We start from the raw sequence: 25,462 nt of genomic DNA on the forward strand, positions 1-25,462 counted from the left end.
GAGCAACAACTATCTGAATATCACGAGACTGGGCATCGGTAGACGGGTTGGAAAGCGTTTGTTCGCGTACAATAGAAACTCTGGCTCGGCTGCCACAACGCACCGGTCTCGTAAATCATCTGCTCGTGTCAGTGCGCAACATATTCGTAAGGAGATTAGGATCGATACATCGGTATCAGTATTCCAGCAGACCGCCCATGCCTCTGATATTTTCGAAATTTTTTCTGCTTCGAGAGACCGTGGCTATATACGTTTCTCTAATTATCAACTGTCACGTGGATTTCAGGGTCTCTCGATATTTGCCATAGGTCGATGCCTGGATGTGTTACACGATATACTGTAGGACGATACTGTATGATGCTGTAAATTCTAAAGCAGAAATGGTTTGGTCAGTGGGTATGAATACGATATTGATTTTTGGCTTACTCTGATTGCTTTTTAATAATTAACCAGTTTTGGTGCAACTTTTCAGACATTCCAAATGAAGATTAATGCGTCGTGTGATTAAATTTCTGGTAGTATTAATAATTCACCGTAATAAATTTTTACCTTTGTAGATAATTATAACGATTACAAATTATATTACGAGAAGTGATCGTCTACATCGCTTTGAATGTGCAGTACTTTCTCTCAGTGTGTGGCACGAAAGAGACTCGAGCAAATCGTCAAATGAAGTATTATAAATTTGATATCTTAAATATTGTTATATGTAAGATAATTATTGATAACTTTTTACTATAAAATGTTGAAGGGATTTATTTCTTATGTTCGATACTAGAAATACAAAGAATTTTGAGGATAAGAAGGTTTGTATGTAATTATTTCTTAAATTGTTCGTTCTGAATTTCTTGATATATTATTGTACTGTTAAAGGGTTAACAAAATGCAGTGGCGGTTAGAAACTTTTTGCTGAAGTGGAATTTTATTACGTCGAGATAAAAAATTTCTGAAAGTAAACATCTGTGGCGTAACTATTACTTTTAGGAATTTTGAGAATATTTTTGCTGGAAGAATTTTATTAATGTATAAGTTACAATAAAATAGTACTGTACTCTGTAGGCATTTCTCTCTACTTACACATTTATATTCTATATATATTTATACGTTTATATGTATTTTCCTGTATGTTTCATAGACTTATGTTCTATGTATTTCTACATTATGTATTCTGTATGTCTTATTTATGTGAAGCTTAGGGGCGCACAAATTTATAGATACCAAATAGTAAAAAAAAATATTTATAGAAACATTTTACAAAAACATTTATAGAAATATTTATAGAATATAAAAAATTTATAGAAACCAAATAGTAGAGAAAATATGACAACAAAGTACATAATGAAATAAAAAGAGTTGGAAATTATTGGCTTAGTAGTTTGTAAATGAAATATTTTGATTATTAAATTTGCGCAAGATGTAATTGAATTTTCGATAAATTACACGAGACCAGACCGAATTTGATTGAAAGCAGCGTTGGCAGGTATTTGTTCGATCTTTCTAAATCGGTCGGCGCCGCAGTAACTCGAAGACAAATCGATTCCAATCGAGATTCAGCGAAATTAATGCCCCCAATTCCGAGCAACAAGTGCCAAAACTGTCATAACGCTTGGTTCGAAATGCAGTGCTCAAAATACGAGTTGCAGATGGAACATTTAATGAGCGAAGTGTCAAACTTCCTTGACGTCGATCCTTATATTATATATCATCTGGAAAACTCACTAGTATATATCACTTGGAAAACTTCCTATTGTTAGTCGAACCAATTCGAGGAATATTGTCTTACAGTGAAGCGATTGTCAGTCGAATGCTTATCGATAATAGATAAACGGAGTCGAACGAGTGCGATTCAGTATTCATCGACGTCGCTTGTTTATAAATTTTTCAACTTCATTATACAGGTATTTGCATAACATATATACCTATTGAATATTTCAAAGAATAGATGACTCACATATTTTCACGCATAATCCTTCAGATAAATTTTAAAAAGTCACGTTCGTAGTCATCATTTTCTTTTATCTACGTTTCGATGTATTACATCGATTACTATTCCTAAATATATTGCACCTGGTAATCGAATTATAACATAGGCAAAGGTTTCTACGATCACGAAATTAAATTCAATAGAGAACAACGAGTTTTATTTATGCCGATTTTAATTCTTGCAAAATACATTTGTAGTTGGTTTAATCTACTTTTAATAAGGATCAAATCTATAGATAATTCTCAATTAAAGAAATTATTACGCCCAAGAGACTGTCAATTTCTCTTCCTCAATTAACAAATTAAAGACTTCCAGTTCGTTTGTAATGTTTCTCAATAAAGGAACTATTATATCCAAGAGATTGGCAACTTCTCATCCTCGATTAACAAGCTAAAGACTTCCAACTCCTTTGTAATGTTCATCACTGTTCATGAAACCCAAGAGTATGTTGTAAAGGAAGCCGTATATCCTGAACCCTAATCAATTACGAGAACAATAAATCACAAAACCTGTATTAAATTCGTCTCTACGGGCCTTTGTACGGCCCCTAAACAAGCTCAGCCGAATAATTAATATGGAACCCTGAAGGGACGGAATCTAAATGTAGACGAGGAAAACGACATCGAAATAAGGCCTTAAGTATTACGTGAAATGACTCAGGCGAACTCAATTTCCACTTACATTCGGGGACCTCGGTTATCTCGGATAAACGAAATCAGGCCAGGCTCGTTGAATCGAGAACTGCCGGTTAAATGAGGCAGGCTATAGAACTGAAAGTTACCAAGGGAGATGACCAGGGTGGGAAATTAATGGCACTTCACAAAGGATACAATTCATGTGAGAACATTTTTCCACGTCCCTGAAGAACCACTCGACGGAATATCGTCCTTTGCTTTGCTCCTTGAAAAATTCAGCTACACACCTTGCAAAAAACCTCCATCCTTTGTCGAGAGTCTTCACTTTCTATTTTTACTAACCAGCATACCCTTTCCCTAGCTGTCGGCCGTAAAGACGTTGTTACAGACTGTCTGACAGAGAGTCATTAAATTTCCGAAAAATACGAGTATTGTTTAGAAAATTGTTTTGAAATGTGGAATCTTTGGAATAAAACATTTTAAAGTGTACGATACGCACGAGAATATTTTAAGTCTTCTGAACCGGTTTTAAGAGTTGAATATTTATTTGGTTTGGACGGATGCATTTCATAGTGAAGGAAAATGCCGAATATTTAGCTGATGTTGACAATTACGCGGGCATTTTGAACTATTTAGATTTCCTGAATCTTTATGCTTTAAGCAACTCTTAAACTTTGTACTTTCAATTGTTGGATTTTTAATATGAAGATCGGGAGAGAAACTTGATAATATATTTTTGTCGATTTTCTGACGTTTAGGTCAGTTTATGATTAAATGGAAGAATTTTAATACGACATAATTGAGAATAAAGATAATTTGTTAGGCGCGAAGATGCAAGTCCTTTAGAAAGTTAATGAATCGATAAAGTTTTACGAATTTTATGAACGTTTGAAAAAGCACATTTGACGTTAACAAATAAGTTTTGCTTATTGCTAAAATACCCGGCACTACAAATTTCCAGGAAGCTCAAAAATCAACCTTCGAGCGAAAGGCTTCCTTTGCAGCAATTAGCATTTTTTCTGTTATTCTGGCGAATTTCGCGTGAAATCAGAGCGAGGTCGGTTCAAAGAATCCCCAAGACAAGAGGCAAAAGATTGGAAGGAAGGAAGAGCTCGGCTGATAAGAGAGGAGAAGATATATAGGAGAGAGTGACGCACGCCTGCTTAAAAGTCCATTCATGGTATTGGAATCTAGCTCCGAAAGCCAATCGACTTTTGTCTTTGCCAGTGACTCCTATCGCGCTTCGCCTTTCCACATTTTTCTCTTCCTCTTTTGCTGAACAATTTGTTCTAGAAAATCTATCGACGCTTCTGCAGAATCTACAAATGCCCACGAATATACTCGAACATTTGTAGAAACCTATTATAGATATATATTGTTATAAGTGTTATACGAAGAATTTTAAAATTTCGTAACCACGAGATATTTAGTGCAAACATACATTTTCCAGAGATCACAAAAATATTTAAACAATTAATTATCCATTACGTTAACGAACCGAAATAATTAGTACGACTTTCTATTTATTTAATTGAACTATTCCTGGCGTATATCAATCTTTTTCCAAATACAGGATTGCAGTAAATGTTTCGTAACTTCTATGCACATAATCAGATTACTGTCAAATTTGACCAATATATTAGGTTGTCCGGAAAGTGTCTTTCTTTCGCAAACGTGTTTTTTGCAACAGTGCACCTTCATACAAACGTGAAACCAAATCTGTGAAATGTCACATTTTTGTTTATCTCAATAAAACAAAATGGATCGTACGTAATTCGACAAAATAATATAAAACAATAAACGTTGTGCGTTTTATTATTTCCTCATAGAACGAAAGAAACTTTTCGGACAACCTAATAGTTGGAGCAGCCGTGTCGCGATACGGTGCTAATAAAATTTCAAAATTCTTTAAACAACACGTACAATATATTGATAACAGTTTTCTACAATAACTGTATATATACAATATATTTGTCAATCACTATATCTGTCCCAGGGAAAAAAGAGTAATTGATCATTTTATTTTTATCAAATAAAAATGTTGATTCCTGGGCGAAAAACTCAACGACGTTTGTTTTACAATACGTTCTCGAACGTTCGCAAAACGTTTTGAAAACGAGGAGAAAATAATTGAGAAAAATGCGATGCAGTGGAGAGAGACGGAATAAGAGTGTATATACATATATATTCGGGGCCGAGATCAGCAGAAATGGAACGGCTGAACAATAACGAACGGTACACGGGCATCCCGAGATACGGAGGACGCTATAGAAAGAAACTGCGTCCTTTTTACCATGCGCATCGGGCGATTCTTTCGAGTGAAGAAAACCGGAAGTAGCAGAATGCAGTCGCATTTAGGACACGTTTAACAAAACCGTTGAACGCAACCTTTGAAACGGCGAAATTCTTTCACGCTCCACAGAGATAAATAAAATGATTATTTTTCTTCTCCTGAAAAATGCAACATCCACAGACTCCGCTGATAATTCTATCGTGCAAGTCCAAGTTCTTAATTTTCCTCACTTTCGAGCGAAGCAAAGGACGATAAAATAATAATTTCAAATATACACGTAGTGCTTTTTTTATCGTCCGTCAAAATGATATGCAAGAGGGATTAAAGTGTCTGGTTGTATCGCTGATTCAACCCCTGACTTGCCCTTTCGCACCCCTTTATCGTTCTTACGGCTTGTTTACAATTTAGAATACGATTAAATTATCAACGAGCAAATAATTTTCTCAGACTCAGTAAAGCTTTAGGGTGTCGCTCCTCCCATAATTGTTTTAAGTACGAAGTATCAAGAGACCAGCAATTATTGAATAAACGCAGGATGTCGCGGTAAATACTACTTAAGCTTTATTTTATCGCGAGCTTCGTTTGCCTTTTTGCCCCTTTCCTCCGCGCAATACTTTGTACATGCGTGCAATCAGCCGATGAACCAGCCCCTCTGGAGCACATTTCTTCGCTCAACTTCGATCAATAATCTTCTACTTCCGCCCCGAGGCTGACTGCCAATGAAAGTTCCTCGTCTATCGCACGCAATCGCGAGATAACTTAAAAATTGGATCAATCCATCCGGATGGAATCGACGACTCGGAAAGTCAGTTTTTGGTCGAAATAAAGTTCCGAAGAACGATTCAATTCGACGATTAAGCTTTCCCAACAATTTTACCGAGAGGACACGGGTATCGGCTACGCTTCGTGAAATTCGAGAAACGTTCGAATCGAATTTTTCCGACGAAAAAGTTCTTTAAACGCACGTAACAACTGACACGATTCTGAGCGATATTAAATTGGGTGAAAGACGATCTTGGATTTTCGAAACCTTCTCGAAATTCTTCCAAGGGTATTTCTATTTGGAGGTGTCGTTCTTAGGAGGAAAAATTATTGGATTATTATAGCGTAAGGGGCTGAAAACTTGCTATATATATTTGGTTATATATCAGGAAAATACAGTGTAATCTTTACTCGAGCAATCAGCAATCAATTCGCAGAACACGGTACCGAGGAAAATGCATTTAACGTTTCACGTACAACTTCGACATACGTATACACCGATCGGTATCTTGAAATTCCCGTAATTCCAAGGAAACGTAATGAAAAAGATTGAAATGTCGATTCCAGGTTTCCAAATTAACGAAATATCCTTTTGAAATTCTGGCAGATCTTTCTCCATGTCAATTTTGATGCCTCAGTTTCATCTTCCATTCAATTTGAAGATCAATTTCAGGACAGAAAAAGAGGTCAATCTTCTCGAAGAAACTTTCACAAAAATTTCAGTCACGTTCCAGCCATGGCCCGCCTATCGAAGCTCGGTTCGTTGCATCCAGACAAACGATTTTATAGAAACGAGCAATTTTCCAGGAGAAGCGGCGAACGGTCAAGCGTGTCTTCCAGTTGCATGTAGGAAAGAAATATGACGCGCGACGAAGCGGAAGGATGTCATGCAATCGGTACGAGAACCTTTCAATAAGCAGACGTTCCGGGATGGGACGAAGGATGCATCGAGAATAGAAACGTCAAGACGGGTAGATAAAGGGTGGCTTGGTTGAAAAATAAGTAAGGAGAGGCCACGGTGCTTTGTCGTGTTCGGAGGAGAAAAATAAATCGGGCTTCCACGACTATTTATAAGAATTCGCGCATTCACCTCTCTCTTGCTTACTCCGCGTAAAAAGGAAATCGGGGAGAACGAAAAGGAGGAACGATAAGTCACGTGTGTCTACTTTTTTACTGGCATCGTTCGATTTTCGAAAATATGCGTCAGCATTAATAATAAAACGATAGCGTGGTAATAGTTGGAAAGTACAATGCTTGGCAGAAGTATTTGGCTATTTATAAAAATCTGTTGTCAATACGTCATGCGTTATAAGTAGACAGATATTTATGCAAATTTTCATGAAAGAATCAAAAATGTGAAACCGAGACAGAAAATTTTTACTTACCAGTGAAATATTATAAACGGCAGCTACGTTTTCCATATTTTATAGATTTTTCCATATTACTCGCATTCTGTGCATTTTTCTAGCTTTGAACTTCCCATAAAAGTTCGCCATTTAGTTATAAGAAACATACTGAAATTTTATTAGCGTTATAGTGAGACACGACTGTCATGAATATATTTATAAAATTCGGAACGAACGTGAAGATGTACATTGAAACTACAAAACACTTGATGCAAGCTTACATTAGCTGAAATTATAAAGATATTTCAGCAGCCATTTATTCATTATCTTCCATTATTATCTATTATTATCCATCATTTTTAACACTTGTTATTATTTGTTCAAGACAGCTTTCATGACATCTATATTAAATATTATCTACAGTCTACTATTTTTCGCTATTCTTTAAGCTACAGTGTTTCGTCCAACTCAGAGTCGGATCGTTTGCGATCTTTTCTTCGAAGAATTCGTCAGCCGATCGTATCGAAAGTAATATGTGACACGACAAAAGAAGAAATTTCGGGTAGAATGCGGGAGATCAAACGCTAGCAAATGCTCGACGAGTATACTCGACGTATTACGAATCTTTACGTATCTTTGTACGTCTTTACGTATTTTATGTACATTTCAATGGTTTCGCAACTAAGGAATGCGGATTAGTCGGTATCGATAAAATCCGCATTTCCTTAGCTGCCAGCCCATATGATCCGCATTCCCTTAGTCAGAGCGTCCTTGATTCGAATGTAAAAGTTTCACGTGCGTCTGTATCGAAACCTTCGAAGACTGCACAGGACCTTCAATTTCAATTGCATCCCTCTATGGCTTCCAGCTGGATTCACGGATAAGCGTCGGATCCTTTGAAAGCTTTTCGCACACGTGGAACGTTCGCTTGCTTTTCTTGCTCCAAGTCGGCCATTCTCTTTCCATGTGTACATAAACCTTTCTCCCGTCGAACCAGTTGTCCCGATTTTATTTTCTCTCAACTCGTTACGGTTTCCCTTGACGCTGCGCGCGTGATTTCTCATTGATCGCGTTGCTATCCGACCAGAAAAAGTCGACGATATTGCATCCTCGTTCGCACGTTCACGAATGACAGAAAATACTCTTTCACTTTAATATCTAAAAATCTCGGTGACGGTGATAAATGCTACAAGTTGAGAGGAATGCGTAGCTTGTAAAGAAAGACGATTTTTAAAAGAAGAACACACTCGAAGAAAATGGCACATTCAGTGTTTGAAGCGCGGGTGTTCTTTATTATTAAAATCAATGCATTAGAATCAAGATCATTTCCATGCATATCGTTTCGTATAGTTTTATTGTACAAGAAATGAAATTCATCAACGAACGATAGCTACGATTATACAAATGACAAAGCAAATCTTCCTTTATCCGAAATTTCAAACTCTCGCTAACAAGATTGGCATTAGATGAGAAAATGAATACTAAAAATTGGAAGAAGAATATTCCAAGAAAATATTACTTTTATCCGAGTTAAATACTAATATTCCTCGCTGCGAAAATCGATAGATCACTTGCACACGTTCTGTATCGTCCCATAGAAAATAAAACTTACCAACGAATAACTCATAAACCCACGATCAACGAGTAGTCGTAATCTCCACAAGCTGCAAATGCACCTACATCATCTACATGTGCTCTAACACTACAAAGATGTTGCTATCGCTGATAGAGAACTCTCATAGCGTATTCGAGTAACACGTTGGCGAAATTTTCACCACCTCGAGACTTCGAACTTTCAACTTCAGCCGTGAATTTCGAACGCGACCCGTCGCGTCGTTCCCCTAGGATAAGTTTCCCATTCTTTGGGAGCTCTCGCGACAAATACTCCGTAGTTCGACGTGTCCACATTCAAGAGGATCCAAGAGCATTTACAGTTGACGATATCTTCCATCGTCTTCGTTGGAGTTTTACGATACAGAAGATTCTAATGATTACACGTTCGGTTCCTTTCACAACGCTAACAACCAGCTTCCACGTTTTATCGTCATTTAGATAAATTTTAGCTCCTCTGACAACGTCCGTTAAACCGCTTCTTTGATATTCTACTTCAACGTGTGTACACTGTTTTACTCGGAAACTTCTCTGCTTTTCATTGCAAGATCTTCGTACCAAACTTTTCAAATTCACGGAAGATTCGGAATTTGATACCAAACGCCGAACGTCCCGTTGGATTTTAATACTAGAATTACGAGTTTGAAAATTCCACGAAGCAGATGCACTGTTGGATCGATATGTTTCTCTTCTTCGAGATTATGTCTCGGTCGTTTATGTGACAAGAAGGCTGGATAATATTTTCGTACTAGCCGGAGCTTTCTCGTGATGGCTAACGTAAAGAGTCCTTATGACGATTTCGCGTTGAAAGGATCCCGCGGGTTTAACCGTGTTTCACGAAGCTTTACGGCGACCTCGTCAGGGTAAACCTATTAGGCAGCCTCGTTTTAAAATCCTCGTAAACACGACGATAATCCAAAACGCGTCCGTCTTGGTCTTGTCGCCGACTTCGCGAGCGCGCCGTTTTAGTTGTCTCAAAGGTAAGTATTATCTTTCTATTATTTTTCTAGGTCATCTGCTTAATTTTTTACAATTTTTTATAACTTTGCACGCAATTACAAACCAAGGAAGAGTAATTCTAAAATTCTAAAGAATAATTCTTACTAATATTTTTAAATATCGTATTAGGAAAAAGCAACTTTCTTACAGATCGGTCGAGTAAAGTAGAATCCAACGAATCATGTTTCACCGCGAAAATATGGATGCCTCGTAAATATCTCAATGGTAACTTCTCGCACAAGCGTTTATTAACTCTCAAGGGGCATCACCATCGCGAATCCTGATGGAATGAATTTTTCCAGACGCTGTACGTGTCTATCGTTTTTCGAACTTCCATCGTCAATCAATCAAATTCTATCAAACGCGATTCATACATAACGAGGCAGTGCGAATAACTCGTTTGAAAATCTTGAAAGTAGGAAGGAATCATCGTCTCTACATTCTGAAGACGGAATGTAAGTCGACAGGTCGAACACACGGTGTATTTCGTTCTGCTTGATTTTGACTTTATCATTTCGCTGCCATTTGCGTATTTGTTTGTTAACGTCAAATAGCAACGTGCCACGTTATGTACAGTTCGGTATCGTTCGTTAAACCGATTCACTCGATCGGCTGAATTTAATATTTGAAAGACTCATGAATCATTGGTTGAAGCACGGCTCTATCTGTTACTCTCCTTTGATAGGAATTTCAGCTAAATTAAAAATTCATTAAATAGGAGGTGAGTAATTAGTGACAAAATTGGAAAATATCTGTGAAAGGGGAAATATTCTGAAAGAGACTGAGCTTCTTCCTTCTTTAAAGATTTCAAATAGTAAATGGAAAAAATGACGTTAAATGATGTACGTTATTACGTAAAGGTTCGGAGTCATTTTTTTGATTGTACTCGTAAGAAACCATACAGTATGTTAATAAAAACGAGCGATATTTCTATATGATTTTACGCATCAAGATAATGAAGAAATTTCATGCACAAAAATATTGTCCGAGTCTCATTTCTCAAGTTATGAAGAATTTAATTTCGCGCCGAACAAAAGCAGATATGAGTTTCATAAAACAGTGAAATTGTAGCATTTCCAAGCATCTTTTTGATAACACAGGGCCATAATTTATCACAATTTCAGACAATCCGGAAATTTCGAAATTTTAAGCGAAAATTCTATAGATGTCAGGTATCTGATCGAAAATAATAGAATTGCTCGCGATATTAATCGTCCACAATATTAAATCATCTAGAAATTTCGATAGAATTTGTATTTTATTATCGCACATCTGTCGCGACCTTTCATCGATGAACCGTGCTGGCCGCGAATTCTCAACGGTTAAAACACAGTCGGCGATGACAGTCACGTATCGATAATTCGCGAATAACACGCGAAACGCGTTTCTCCGGATAATGACGCCACAACGGGATCATTACCGAGGAACGGGTCGATCCCCGTGTTGCAATTTAAAGACAACTATCTCGAGTTTCGGAGTAGATTTCTCGACAGCTCTGATCGAGGCGTGGAAAAACGAGACAACGAGGCCACGAATGCACCTTTAAATTTCCCAAGCACCACGCTCCGAAATAATCGTAAGAAGGAGACCGTAAAATAAAAAGGATTATAAAAAAAAAGAAGGTAAAGAGAAAAGAAAGAGGGGAAAGAAAAGCAGTCATTCCAGCTACTTTTATGCGCAGAAGCATACTTCAGTGGAAATGCTGGCACAATGTGTGCACTGGCACGCCCACCAAAGGGAGCTAAACTCTTCGACAAACAAATGGAACAGCTTCGTGCAGGAAGGTGAAGATGCTGGAAGTAAACGCTCCTGTAGTATCGCGGGGAATGCTTTTTGACTTTGCATCGAATTTAATATCTACTCTAGCCGGCAAAGCGTGGAAACCTATACACGTTTACAAAATAAGAACCATTTAATTTGCAGTAGACTTTGTAGTCACAAAATTTCATATTTAAAATGAGAATGCTAGATTATGGTTACATCAGATGTTTGTCGTGATGAATTGTCGTTCGAAGAATATGTTAAGACGATCAATTATACAGAGCCCTCCACTTAGAATCTTTCTTGTTTTTCATGTTAGAAGACTGAATGGTGAATTGAAGATCACAGTGGTGTGGGTCGAGATTTTGAGAATTGTGTGTTAACCTTGAAACGTATCATCTTTTTAGTTTCATGATTAATTAACAACTCTATTCTCTGCCACGAAATCTTCTCACAGTTGGAAAAACGTAACTAATTTTTCAATTGACACGTATCCTTATTTCGCAACGAAGCGTTTTTCCCTTAGACTTCATACGTCTCCATTTCGTATTATCAAATTTTTCTAGGCAATTTTGCACGCAAGTCCCACCATATCACACGAATATATATTGGACCTATTTAATTAGTACGTAAATGCTAGAATTAAATACACTGTAATTATAAAGACAGTATATCATAACTATTTTATAAAAACTAGCAGAGCACTGATTCACAATATAATTCACAGTTTTTGAAATGGAAGAAGGTAAGGTTAATCCAAGCTCTCATCTTCGCGGATGGAAAGACCAGCAATTCCAATCAGTGTATTAATACCGTTCAAAATGGAGGGAGCCGCGGCGAAGGATACAGCCAAGCTTCGTTGGATCATCCGATACACAGAGTCGACGCGAAATGGGAAAGGAAATAGCGAAGGAAAATTGTAGACGAAACGAGTCGCGACAAATAAGCTTGCCACGTTCTCAAGACACAGACACAGATTCTTTACATGGGGTTAAGCTTGCTTCTCAGCATGAACATCGTATCCTTGGAACACACTAAGAGCAGCTCGCAATATCACGAGCTTTCAAATAAGTGCATTTACCTTGAGAAGCATAGCAATGTTTCTCAGCAGTTTCTCGTTTTCTTTCGACCCTTCTTACTTCGTCTAATTCTGCGCGCTCGTTTCGCTTCAGTTTTTTCAATGGATGGCTTATGCCTGCAGACAAACTAACGTCTTCGATTTTTACTTAAATTAACGTAAAGATATCCAGGAACTTACAGGAATGTGTTACGAATATATTATGCGTCCTGTAGAAAATGTTCTGAAATTTCTTTAGAATCGCAACGAGAAACCAATACCACGATGATATTGGCGAGTGTTGAAACGAATCAGAAAATGTATATAGAAGTTAGAAGATATTTATCACAGATGTACATTTTACAACAATCATCAAAGCATTTAACAAGTCAATTATAAATTATATTATAAATCGCGATATTTATTCAGTCCATCTTTAGTATCAATTATACCTTTAACACTATTATTCGTGTTATTAGGTTGCCCGAAAAGTTTCTTTCGTTTCTTGTTTTATATTATTTTGTCGAATTACGTACAATCCATTTTGTTCTGTTGACATAAACACCGTGACATTTCACAGACTTGGTTTCACGTTTGTACGAAGGTACACTGTTATAAAAAACACGTTTGCGAAAGAAAGACACTTTCCGGACAACCTAATATATACTAATTTTTTAATACAATGCTAAGGAAATTTCAAAATATATCTGACGACACACGCAATATATAAAAGTTTTCTACGACAAGTGTACGGGTATTTTCCTTTTTGTGACATAGAATTTCCTAAATGGAACGTTGCCCTCACAATGCATTTTGATGGTTTTCAATTGAGAATTAGTGGAAATGGACAGAAAGTGTTGCAAATTTCGGTTCTATGCATGTATGATAAATCTGTCCGTAATGATACATTCGTCGTGGCGAGCAATAAGTTACGCGAGCGCTGATTTATTCTCAATATTCCATTAAATTTGTGCCAGCCAGACTTCTCCATGTCGCCTCGTCGATGAAATATCATATGTTTGACGAGTGACATTCTTTGCCTCGTCCATTGATTACCTTTGATTCGTCCATCGTTCTTCGTTGAAAATGTCATCGTGCGAATATTCGACATATGTATTTTAAAATAATGTAAAGCTGCACAAAACGAAAGGGAATAACGTACTTCAATGTAAAGTTACAGATGACTAAATTAAATAGATTCGCAGTCTGCCGAACCGATAAATTTCGCCATAGTGCGAATCCCCTTTTAAATCTCTGCTATTTCATATCTCTGAGGATAAAATTAATCTTTGTCATGCGAACGCGATTCCAACGATTTGTAACGTTATTACAATAACATGGCAATTTAGATCGTCCGTCCAAATCGAACGCATTCCCGATTAATTCCGTGAAATTTTCTATCGACTATACGATGAGATGCGCGATTATCCCGTGCTTTGTCTCCCATAATTTCGTTCCATTCTTTCTTTATCGATACCTTTCATCAAACGTTTATTGAAGGAGGAAGAAAATCTGATAAATCCTGCGTATACGATCCGAAATAAAATAAAGGATAAATATAACGTTTTAAATTCTGACGAATAATAGTAGCTATTAAGGAGAATTACGGAAGATACAGAAGATAAATGACTGGGTGATGAAGGAAGAGATAAATAAGATAATGAGAAGAATTCCGGAACGAGGGAAAGTGGCATGAAAAAATATACTGTATGCAGAAGGTAAAATTTTCTTGGTCTGCGAAATGAAAGAGAAAGAGAGCATAAAAGGGGCATGAGCTGAAGGACAAAGAAACGGAGGTAAAAGGAAATTGAAGGAAATTGGAAGGAAGCAACGTAAATTTGGCTAACAACGAGAGAAAAGAGAAAAGAATTTGAGAAGATAGGCCGAGCACAGGGCGATAAAAATGAAACTTTTGAGTCGCGAAAACTCGGCCAGTAAACTAGTTATTCGATACGAGAGCACAAACAATATAAGTTCTGGAACTATGAAATTAAATTTCAGAACGAACGGAATGTTATGGATACACGTTCATTTATGGTACTGCCTGAAGTCGAACAGAAAATTCGTAGCATTCTTATACTACGAATATTCCTTCAGCGTAGCGTTTTTTAACTTAGCTTTTATTGCCACGACGAGCAGCCTTCGTCTTGCAATTTAAATACACGACAAAACTTTCCGGTGGAAAATTTTGTTATTCTTGGAAAACGGACGATGATTAAAAGTAGCTAAGTACTTTTATAGCACGGTGTTATTTTCTTCTTTGCTACATATATATACTATATACAATACAAAATATTACCGAGACACTTCTTTAAAAAAATTAAAAAGTTGGAGCTAAAAGCGTGGCGAGAACACACGCGAATGAAACTGTAGAAACCAGTAGTATAAAATTAAAGTGGTAAACTAGAAAACATTTTAACGACACATTATGGAGTATACAGACTTCTCTAACGCGTTTAGAACCTTCATAGCACAGTGTTATATCCTGAGCACTACATACTGCCTTGATATTTATTGAAAAAAGTAAGAGCGTAGGAGAAAATCGCCGTGGGGATCTGCACGAGTGAAAATATAGACGCTAGTGATATAAACGTAAAATGAAAGCACCATACGAACGAATATCTTAATACAACATAGTATGTGATATATATTACCGTAATATCCATTTGAAAAGTTACAAAATTGTAGCAAAAATTATAATGACCACGTGTGGAAGCAAAAGTGTGAAAACTAGTAGTATAACCGCATATATGTTGCGACATGTTGTGGCGTTCGCCACACTTCTTAAATAAATCCAACAATTTCATTCATTTAATACAATTTGACTACATTCTCAAAGAACACTCTGCCGGCATCCTTAATAAAATTGAAACAAAACGAGCTAGATAAGTAGAGTAACAGCGAACGTTTCGAGGTATGCAGTGGAACGCGTATCAGGAATTCGCGGACATCAGGAATTCGCCGTGTAACCAAACGCGGCTCACGCTGCTACAGGGAAAAACAGAACGGCAAACCGCTGTGTGCTCGACACCGGGGCTTGACTGGCCAAGCTTTCCAATTACATTACCACACAGGCCAGAGCGGCCATCAAGCGGAAAGACGACGAAGAACCGTCGGATAGAAAGTAGGAGAAGAGGGGAAAAGTGGCGGAAGCAAGAAAGGCGACTGCGTTTCCACGCCATGTGCTTTAAACGCGGCCGTATCCTCGCGAGTAAGAAATAGAAAATTGAACGAGTCTATGTGTCGGTACGATTCTCTTGCCCTCGTCGTAGCGAGGCAGTTGAGATAAATTGGCGAAAAGCAGAGAATGGATTGTTGCTACGTACCAAGGTGAACGTATATAGACGGCGAATGATATCAAGAGTGGCGTATAGTTGAAGTAATACGATTAGGGAAAAGGCAAATATACGAGGGAACGATTAGAGGAAAGGTGGCGAATAAAGATCGGATGGGGAACATTTAAAGACGGAGGGAAGGCACTGGTTCGGCAAGATAGTTTGTTCTAATTAGGAGCGTGCAGAATCCGGTTGGTAAGCGCAGAAACAGGAAATTGTTCAGACAGCTTTCCCACCTTCCGAGAAACTGATACAAATACTTGCTCGCCCAACCTTTGACCAACTTGCCTTGTTTGTACTGAGTCGACTGACATTGTCAAAGCTTCCCAAAAATATTCAATCCTCGGCGTGTAGTTTGTGACCAGCGGGCCTTTGCTTTAGGACTGCGATGTGTTTCCGAGAAGGACGTGTCAGTAGTTCTGTGTTGCACGTTGGGTGCTTTGTGCAAATTTAATCTTAAAAATTAAAGTGTGCGAATAGAACGGAGATTTTTATTTATTGTAAAGCTCGAAAGATTCAGTGTCACGAATCGGACCGAATTTTTTCTAGAATTGCTTGTCACATTCGGCTACACTACCGTTTGTAAGTACCCGGATATTTTACGTATATTTTATAACAATGCGTGAACGTGAAATATATGAATTAATGAGCAACTAACAAGTAGAAAATATAAAATAACAAATGCAGAACGTAGTTATTATTTGAGCCTCTCAGAAGCCGAACTCCATGATCAACATTATTTTACATACTAATTTCTCCTAATTTTATTAGTCAAGAATGCGATTAACATTCAACATCTCAACAAATGTAGGGTTTATTTTCATGAGTTTATTTGTTACAAAGATAGTATAAATGATGGTGAATTCTAGGATGAACTTTTCAAAATAATATTTGTAATTTTCACTTTCCTCTGCGTTTCCATTTACGATTTCATCAAGTTCGATCGATGAATTGATCAGTTTCTGTGTGATTCATTGGCCAATGTATAATTTTTACTTCTGTAATTAAATTACACCCTGCAAAGAATAGCCAAGTGTTCAGATGCTTTCGGACAGCAGCGCACGTTTTTTGTTTGAACAGCTGCACAGTTTTAAACGAGTTTAGAGCGGAGAATCGCTATCACGGTTTGCCTGCGTGCACGTAAGCTTAGAGTAGAGGCAAGACTACACGTCAGAATAGTGAAACACATTAAAGGCTGTTTGCCGGTAAGAAGAACGTGAATTTCAGTAACCGTCTAACTAAGCGGGAACCTAACTTAACATTGGAATGGCAGTAACAGTCAAGAAGCCGTATGTAAATCATCTCGAAAGCGTTGAACGCGGTCTATAATTTCTAAGACAATATAACGTAGAGAAGTTTCTTTGGCTAATAAGAAGCTGCTCATTGCAACGTCTAGCTAGGAAGCTGTATATCCGTCACGTGCATTACGGAATGAGGAATTGCTCGAAGATTGAGATCGAGCACCTTCACTTCGGAGGATTACAGGCCCTGGAATTCCTCTGATATATCTCTCCTTTGATGGATAAACGTAGACGCCTACTTTAGCTAGATTGTGTTCTACACTTAGATGGATTTCGTAGAATTTACATGCGAAAAAAGTTTTATAAAACATCTGCTTAAAGGGAAAGGAATAAAATAGTAATAGGTGTTTAAATATTAAATACCAGTTTGTCAGTTTGACGAATTAATTAGTTTGTGTAATTAATAGCTACTAGATGAAGAAACTTCTCTCATGTATCCTCCTATGATTCCAGTGAATGAAGAAACAAGAAACAATTTCTTAAGATTTCAATAATAGAAAAAAACAAACTCTTATAATGTCAATGAATTAGGCATTCATCTAAAAGCTGATAAACAAATAGTAAATTCATCTGAAAGCAGCACCAAGTTAATTTCTATACTTGGTAGTAATAAATTCGTAATATATCGCGAATTCTTATCGAATTTCTATACATACGCACAGCTTCTGCATTTCTCACTATTTGTCGGTTAAAAATCGTCCATTTTTAGTAAACGCATTGAAACCACAATGTAAAGATCTCCAACTCCAACGGTGTTCTCGTAACATACAGAACGCGTTACGCAGACGGTGAAGATACATTCGCAACTCCTTGCAGAGTCGTGCGCTTGGATACTCATGTTCGCAGAACGCTCGAATTGGGAGACCCTCGGGTACGATGAAGTTGCCGAAAGAACATAAAACGAAGATTCCGGAGCTCTTATGTGGTGAGAATTCATTGAAATCGGAGTACAATATTATTCTGTTCTCGTGGAAATATGTCGACAACAGCAGAGCTACAAGAATATAATTTTTGATCACTGATTTTTTCCTCTTAATCTTGACTTTGTTAATACGATAATTCTATTGATATTTTTGAAACTATATTCGAGAAGCGAGTAATCTCGCGGCTTTATAATTAATTGGATAATCGAAGACCTTAAATTGCTTCAGTGCTGCAGTTTAATTTAAATTAAATGTTCTGTAGTGAGCTCCTATAGTATGATGAGATGAGATTTTCAATTTGGCTTCTGAATCCCTGAAATATTCATTATCAAGTAATACCGATAGAAAGAACCAATTATTCTACTTTCCCAAGTTCCAAATCCCTAAAATGTTCGTTCCCTTGCTATTAACTTCTCTACATTTTTGCATTTCTAGATCACATTATTCCCCACTTTTTATTATTCAATTCTATATTCTTAAGAATCTTTAACTGTACTCTGTTCAACGAGCCGGGTCAGAGTGGAGGTAAATAAATGATTGGGACATTCATACATTTCAGATATTGTGTCAGAAATCCGAGAAGTCAAAGTAAAGCTTTAACGATGACCCACGTAAATCCTCTCCAGCGAATAACTAGCTACAGAATGTTATTTTCCCATAAAAGTTATTTAAGTATCGTGTTGACAGAAAGAATAATTGGTCTTTTCATGTTTTAGATTCTTAAATTCTAGCAACATCGAAAGAATCGATTTCCCTATTTTCTGGATTCATAGGTTTCGGAACAACAAGTTGCATGATGCAAGGATTTCGAAGCAACTTCAATCATATCACGCGAAATTCGGGACAATAGAAACGATGAGGCAACTATTCGAGACCGGTGTAAACGATTGTGTAAGTTGCCTGGTAATCGTCTTAACAACTTCAAAACGGTAATTAATTTTCATAGAACGACGGGCGTAACGAGTTTCTTACATAATGGGGAGTCCGTTTTAATTATACATCATCGTCTGCGAGTTGCAGGAGCTCTCGAGTCTTCTAAGATTTCGTAAATCCATTGGAATACATTAAACCGAAACAATCCTGCTGCTCGTCTGGAAGAGGAAACGAATGAAATTGAAATTGAATCTCGTTCACCGTTGAAAACAGTGCTAGTGAGTTCCGCGATTATTTTCTCAGAATGACGAATTTTCCCAAAACTTCCTATTAACTTGGTCCATTCTTCCACTTATTTTCTTATCCTTTTTTAAATTTCTCAATTAAAGTTAAACTGGTCTATTACCAGTGCACAAGATGAGTACTTCTTCGAGACGACGGGAGTTCGGCCAACTACTTGGTTAATTCTCTGTTAAATCATGGAATTTAATCCGGCGCAAATTGTATCGAACGGCTAAAGCCACTAACTGCAAACGATCTTCGATAGCTGGCTTTGAACGAATACCGTTCGATCGTAAAACTTAGAGGCAAGAAACCTTATGATCGATCTACATTTGCTACGGAATTGCCTAGGAAAGTATGCGAATACTTGAAGAAACCTCTTATGAATATATATTATGTGTCTTATACGAAACAATTTGAAATTCTATTAGCACTATAATGAAACACGATTATCATGATCATATTGGTCAAAGGAACCAATTTGAAAATGTATATAGGGGTTAGAAATTGAGTTAGAGTTTATAATGCGGACAGTCTTGTCCTATTACGGTGATAATAAAATTTCAGAATGTTTTATACTCGTATAACACATATGTTAAGAGCTCAAATATTTTTCCGAGCCACTGTACGTATTTGTAAAATGAATGCGTTAAATTACCCGTAGCTTGACAAGATACACGGTAACCGAATTTTCGAATGAATTTCTGAAAAATTTTAGCCACCAGAGAAGAAATTAACGAGCCGAGTTGCCTCGTCCTTCTCCCTTTTCGGCGAAAAGCGTTCATCAAGGTTGAAATTAAAATTAAATTCTACTCACCACACGAACGGTATAATACGAGAAATTTGGGATTTTTGGACTCATTCAGTTTGTCTTGCGATACGCTAAATTACCATCGAATTTAAAGATCGGTCGATTAAAATTTTCTTCTTTTATAATAACTTTGCAAGTTAATAATACAACAAATAAAACATTAAGCATCGTTCATAAATCGTTACCAGCGAGTTTTTTTTCCGCGATAGAATTGTTTTCTATTATAAATATTGCAGTTATAAATTATAAATAGACCGCGGATGTATTTTATGTATTTTTGGGAAATTTCGTGCTGCAAAAATACATATAATAAAAATATAACATCCTTTGCAATATTTAACGAATGATACAAATTAATGCTCGGGTTTTATTTCTTCACTCGTATTTACAAAAACATGAGTTTACACATCCGCGGTTTACTCATGAACAGGTAAATATTCAACATTTTGATACCTCGTAAACTGCTCCAAGGGGCATGACCAGGCAAGCAACCATAAGATCAGCAACAGCCAAACTGACGATCAAATAATTCGCCACTGATTGTAGATTTCGCTCGAGCATGATCGCCGCTATCACGAACAGGTTCCCTGGAACAAAAATTTGTTTTAGAAAATGCCCCAAGTACTCCATCGCGTGAAGATCGAGCAAACATTCCCTAAAACAGCGACTTAAGCTTTCCGCATAATTACTCGTAGGAAACTCTAAATCGTATGCTTTCAAAACATTTCACAGTCTGTTTCATGAGCATTGAAATAGGTGACGTTATCAAGATCCCCTACCTACATGATTTTAGCGCGTGCTTTGAGGTGGTTCGCTGCAACTTTTAGGTTCGCCGAGAGTCGCCGTTTTAATCATACATCCAGTTAGTTGCGCACGGTCCTCGGAACTCGCGTAAATAATTCATAAGCTGATTACCAAGGAACCCTGAAAAGCACGAAGCTGAATGATTCTCGTTTCATTTTCGATGAAAATTCCCACATATTACTTTCTTCGGTTAATAATTCCGGATAAAAGATGGTCGCTGGTAGCAGATTTTCCGGATGCGTAAACTCTTCGAGTAGATTAATGTCGAAACTGGCGGGGGTGGGGGGGGGGAATTTTTGATAAATAGATACACCGATAGATACGGTAATTATGTATAGTTTAACTTTGATTTGTTCAAGCGTTAAAATATCGATTACAGTTTCAAGTAGGTGCAATAAAAATTGATCAACTTGGTGTGTTGTACTACCTTGTAGTTGAAATTCGGTTCTCTGGTTTGAATAAAAATTGGGCGCAACGTTTTTCAATTTTCTTTATAATTCAATTTAAAAATTCATATCCTAACTGTATCATGTGAAATTAATGATGTGAATGAACCAAAAATATATCCAAATAATGTTACAAGTCAGTTAAATTATTATTGAGTGGCAAATCTAAAATTCTACTTACGTATCATGTAACTACGAACTATTAAAGTTATTTATAAAATAACAATTGTATTTTACCGTATCATAAATCTGGCCTAACGGAACTCTCCAACATTTTCCATTGATAATGATATGGCATCTTGCTCGTCCTAGAGACAAAGTACCTAAAATTTGACAATTTTCAAGCTAAATTCCTAGTGAACGTCATCAATCTTCGTTATCCTTTGAATTTCACTTCCACTAGCGAGTGGTGGTTACACTCGTGCTAATTATCCGCAGTCAGCGGCGAAGGTATTGCAGGTAGCATCCATTTGTCAGCAAACGGTGGACGTTCAAGCAGAGGCAACTAGCTTGTTACATTCTGTAATTAGTCTTTCGACGCTGTCGTCGCTTTGAAGGCTTAGCAAACGTTTTGACAATCGCATAATCAGTTTATTCGTTGGCCAGGTAGCGAGCCTTTAAACGAAACAGACACGCCAACTCCATCGTTTTGCGAAAACGATTTGCCAAACGCGTCCAGTTTCGGCTTGTCTTCCTATTAACGTGACGGTTTTTGAAAAATTAATTTACAACGTTGGACGACGCGTGTCGATCTCTGTCAGAGCGAACGTACAACGAGCAATTGACGTAAACTCGCAGCGGAATAAATAACACGCGCTCTCTGCGAAACGTTTATTCGATACAAAACGCACACGTCTGGAATATTTTCCAGGAAAATTCGTAAATTTATCTATCGTTTGCCAAACCGTGAAGAATCGAGAGGTCGAACATTGTCCCATAAAACGATGAGTTTGAAACGGCACGTTCTTCCAAACTTCACGCCTCATCGATCTTCCATTCTTCTCTCGAATCACGTGCCACGAGGATATTCACACGCGCGTGAATATGATTAGATATTTGTTCCGTATTTATAATTACATTACGGATATATCTATGCATTTCTAGGAAATTTGGAAACGCAACATTGCAGGGAACGCGCGTAATGCGAGAAATATATAAAATATCAACAGTATCTAGTACTTTTCATAATACAATTGGTACATAACACAATTTTTTACCAACGTTCTACTTTCTCGATCATGTTTTCGAACATATGAATTTGCATAAAAATTAGAAGGCTTTTTATAATTCATCGAAGTTCGACCCAATTATCGCTGCAGAGTAGATTGGTTTCTACGCTTTCTACGGAGTTTGAATCAATGTTGAAATTAACAGTTTCCCCTGTTATAGGCATCATGGTTTGCGTTACACGCTTTTCACTCCATTTCGACTACTCGTGCTTGTTAATAACGGCGCGAGTACTTTCCACGTCCTAACGCAGTAATTTTCCACGGTAATTTGCACGTTTGAATCCTTTTTACGATCGCCGATCTTTTTTCACGTTGGTGGGCAGGTATAAAGTAAACCGACGTTTATATCGCGAGAATCGTCGATTTGTAACACGCGTACACTGGAAAAGTCGCGTTGAATCCGTGGATCAGAGGGAACGTAGTTTCACTGCACACGCTGTCTTTTTTTTTTCGCCCTCCCATATTTTCCTCTCGTCGACTTCGCGAACTAAATTGTTCAAGCGACAGAAAATCGAGCCTCGAAGCTGTCACAAGCACTTTACTGCACCGTAAACTCTATACTCCGCGTAAAGCGTTTAATACGAATAAATGAACGGTGCTTGGCGAGGAGCATTTTCAAATTAGCGGTCGCGTTCCGGTCGTTTGCCCTGAAGATGGTGTTAAACTTATCCTTCGTTTCGTGGATATAGTACAGTGCGCGTCAGAATTTTAGTCGAATTCGACTGATGAGAGACTATTTTCTTTCTTATTTTAAACCATAGCGCGATCGTAAGCTCGGTAGTAAAGTCGGTAAAAGGTCGCAAGCTTCGGGCAAAGATCGTGCGAGGATTGCAGCATCGACGAGAAATTCGTTTAAGGGCTCAAGCTAGAGATCGTTGCAAGATCGTACGATTAAAGTCAAAGTCTCTTGGAGATTTTAAGTCGGTACTTTATTCTTTCTTAAGGTTACGAATTCGATAGAAATAAAGTAAAAATAAAAAAAAGAAATAGGTTGAGAGCTTGGCGTAGTTAGTAAACGCAAACTCCTTTCGGAATCCATCGAAGATCATCCAATGAATATTACAATTTCTGGAACATTAGCTTTCGTGCTTGAGAAATCTTGGGCACACAATACTTTTTTATTTAACATTAAGAAACATTAATTTTTATCGCATGTTAAGAAATAAAATATACATTTATATCATCTGTTAAGAAACATTTATATGCTTATAGTTTTATCCTCGTTTGTAGTTCTACGTCGAGCTGAACTCGACATCGATCATTCATTTTGCCTTTAAAATATGAAATAAAGTGTTTCGCGCGAAAACTTAATTTAACAGAAATATATTAATCTATATGAACACGTTATCGATCATGGAAATGTATAAATAAAACCAAATAATTACGAACAGTCTTCTGAATGATTGCAGTTGATTTCGTTTCTAGAAAACTCGCATAATCATATTTCGAATCAAAACTCTATCAATAGCATCTACCAATTCGTTGCGTAATTCCAAGTGAAAGAAGAACAGATAATTCTAGTGTTAAAGTGATTTTCAAATTTTAATTCACGTTCTCGAGCAAAAAAATTACCTCCGCTCAAGAGAATTTCACGCTTTCACCGTTTCATTCTTAAAACTAGTCGTTTGAAAGAGGTCTGTTCGCAATCACGAATTCATTCTTGATCTCATTGCTCTGCAACCTCTACGTCTTACTAAATAAACCAGGGAAATACACTTTCCATCTTTTATCTCGCATTCATTCATTCGTAACGACGCTTCTCTTCGCTTCGTACAGCTCTTTTCTGTAACAAGGAATTCGTGACGGTATCCAACGTTCGTTAGAAGCATTGAACCGTGGCCGTTAATCGCAGTACAACGTTTTATTATAAATGAATAGACGACACACCGCTTTCACTCGAGAATACAAGATGCGTGACGCGAAAGCTCAACGTGCACACAGGCTTAAGCGAGATGTTCGTGTTTCTGCTTTCAAGGCGAACTGTATGAACGCAGGTGGAATACGTAAGCCGGTACCACCTGTGGTCGAGAGCCATTCTTCTTAAATTATTCAATTTCTCTCCCACAGGATACGCGGCTGCACGCATCAACGTTTTCGATCCACGCGGTTGCTATTGCGAAATAATTCTTTTCTCTTCACGATACGTCGCTGTTGCACTTTACGACTACTTTCTCCAACCTCTTACAGTACGCGCTATTTCCCCTCCCCCTCCTCCTCCATCATTCTATTACTATGAGCCACGAAATAAAATTGCGCGAGGATCAGCGAAGAGAAAACCTCAACGTTCCAGATGGTAATCGTAAAACAGTGGAAAGAACGTTCGAGAAATCGCTCGGTCGAGGTGATGGTAGGGGATGAAACTGGGATGAAAGCTGACTAAAGAAATGGCAAATGGTGATTGTCTGGAGGAAATTCGAGTTTTATCTTCCCCTGTTCGATGCACGAGTCAAAACTCATTCAAATTCAGGTGGAATAAGAACGGCTATATGTCTAACGTTATATATGAGAACGGCGATTCAATCCATGGTATCTTGATTTTGTCAATAAGCTATTCAAAGAACATTTCATTCTAGACAACAGCTTATCGATTATAATCATCATTTTTTGAGTAGTCATTCTGATAATTGAGGGAATATTCTGTAGAACAGTAGAGCAACGAGCGAATCGTGCTATTAAAATGATCATGGAATAGAGATGATGAAAGTCGAACTTGTCGCAAAAGAATGGTAAATGTCGATGGGTTGAGAAAAATTTGACTTTTATTCTATGCTTTTGAATGGATGCAGTTGAAAGTCATTTAAATTTAGACGAAGAGCAGTAAGTATATTTTATTGGACCCGGAGAGCGAAATGAAAATAGCTGTCAATTACCATAGGCGTAGTTATTCGTTAGCAATACGATGAGGTATTGAGTAGCCAACTCAATATTTATTGGGCAATAACGCGAAGCTTATGGACATCGAGTAACCAGTATAGCTCTAGATCAACGATTTAAGCACTTTGATAGACGA

At 37.4% G+C, this 25,462-nt stretch overlaps 1 protein-coding gene across 7 annotated transcripts in view; it reads right to left on the reverse strand.

Moving 5' to 3' along the window:
• Nucleotides 1–25,462, reverse strand: part of LOC100647940 (5-hydroxytryptamine receptor) — a 168,931-nt gene that overhangs the window by 17,388 nt on the left and 126,081 nt on the right. For 5 of the 7 annotated variants that reach the window (XM_048411475.1, XM_012315707.3, XM_003400253.4 and 2 more), the window contains one exon: nt 20,427–20,560. In XM_048411475.1, coding sequence (XP_048267432.1) covers nt 20,427–20,560 — 134 coding nt within the window. Of the gene's footprint in view, nt 1–20,426; nt 20,561–20,752; nt 20,898–25,462 lie in introns of all 7 variants that reach the window. The other 2 variants (XM_012315708.3, XM_020866160.2) reach the window with 2 other exon arrangements.

Source organism: Bombus terrestris, chromosome 13 (genome assembly GCF_910591885.1).
Source record: "Bombus terrestris chromosome 13, iyBomTerr1.2, whole genome shotgun sequence".
Taxonomy (NCBI): Eukaryota; Metazoa; Arthropoda; class Insecta; order Hymenoptera; family Apidae; genus Bombus; species Bombus terrestris.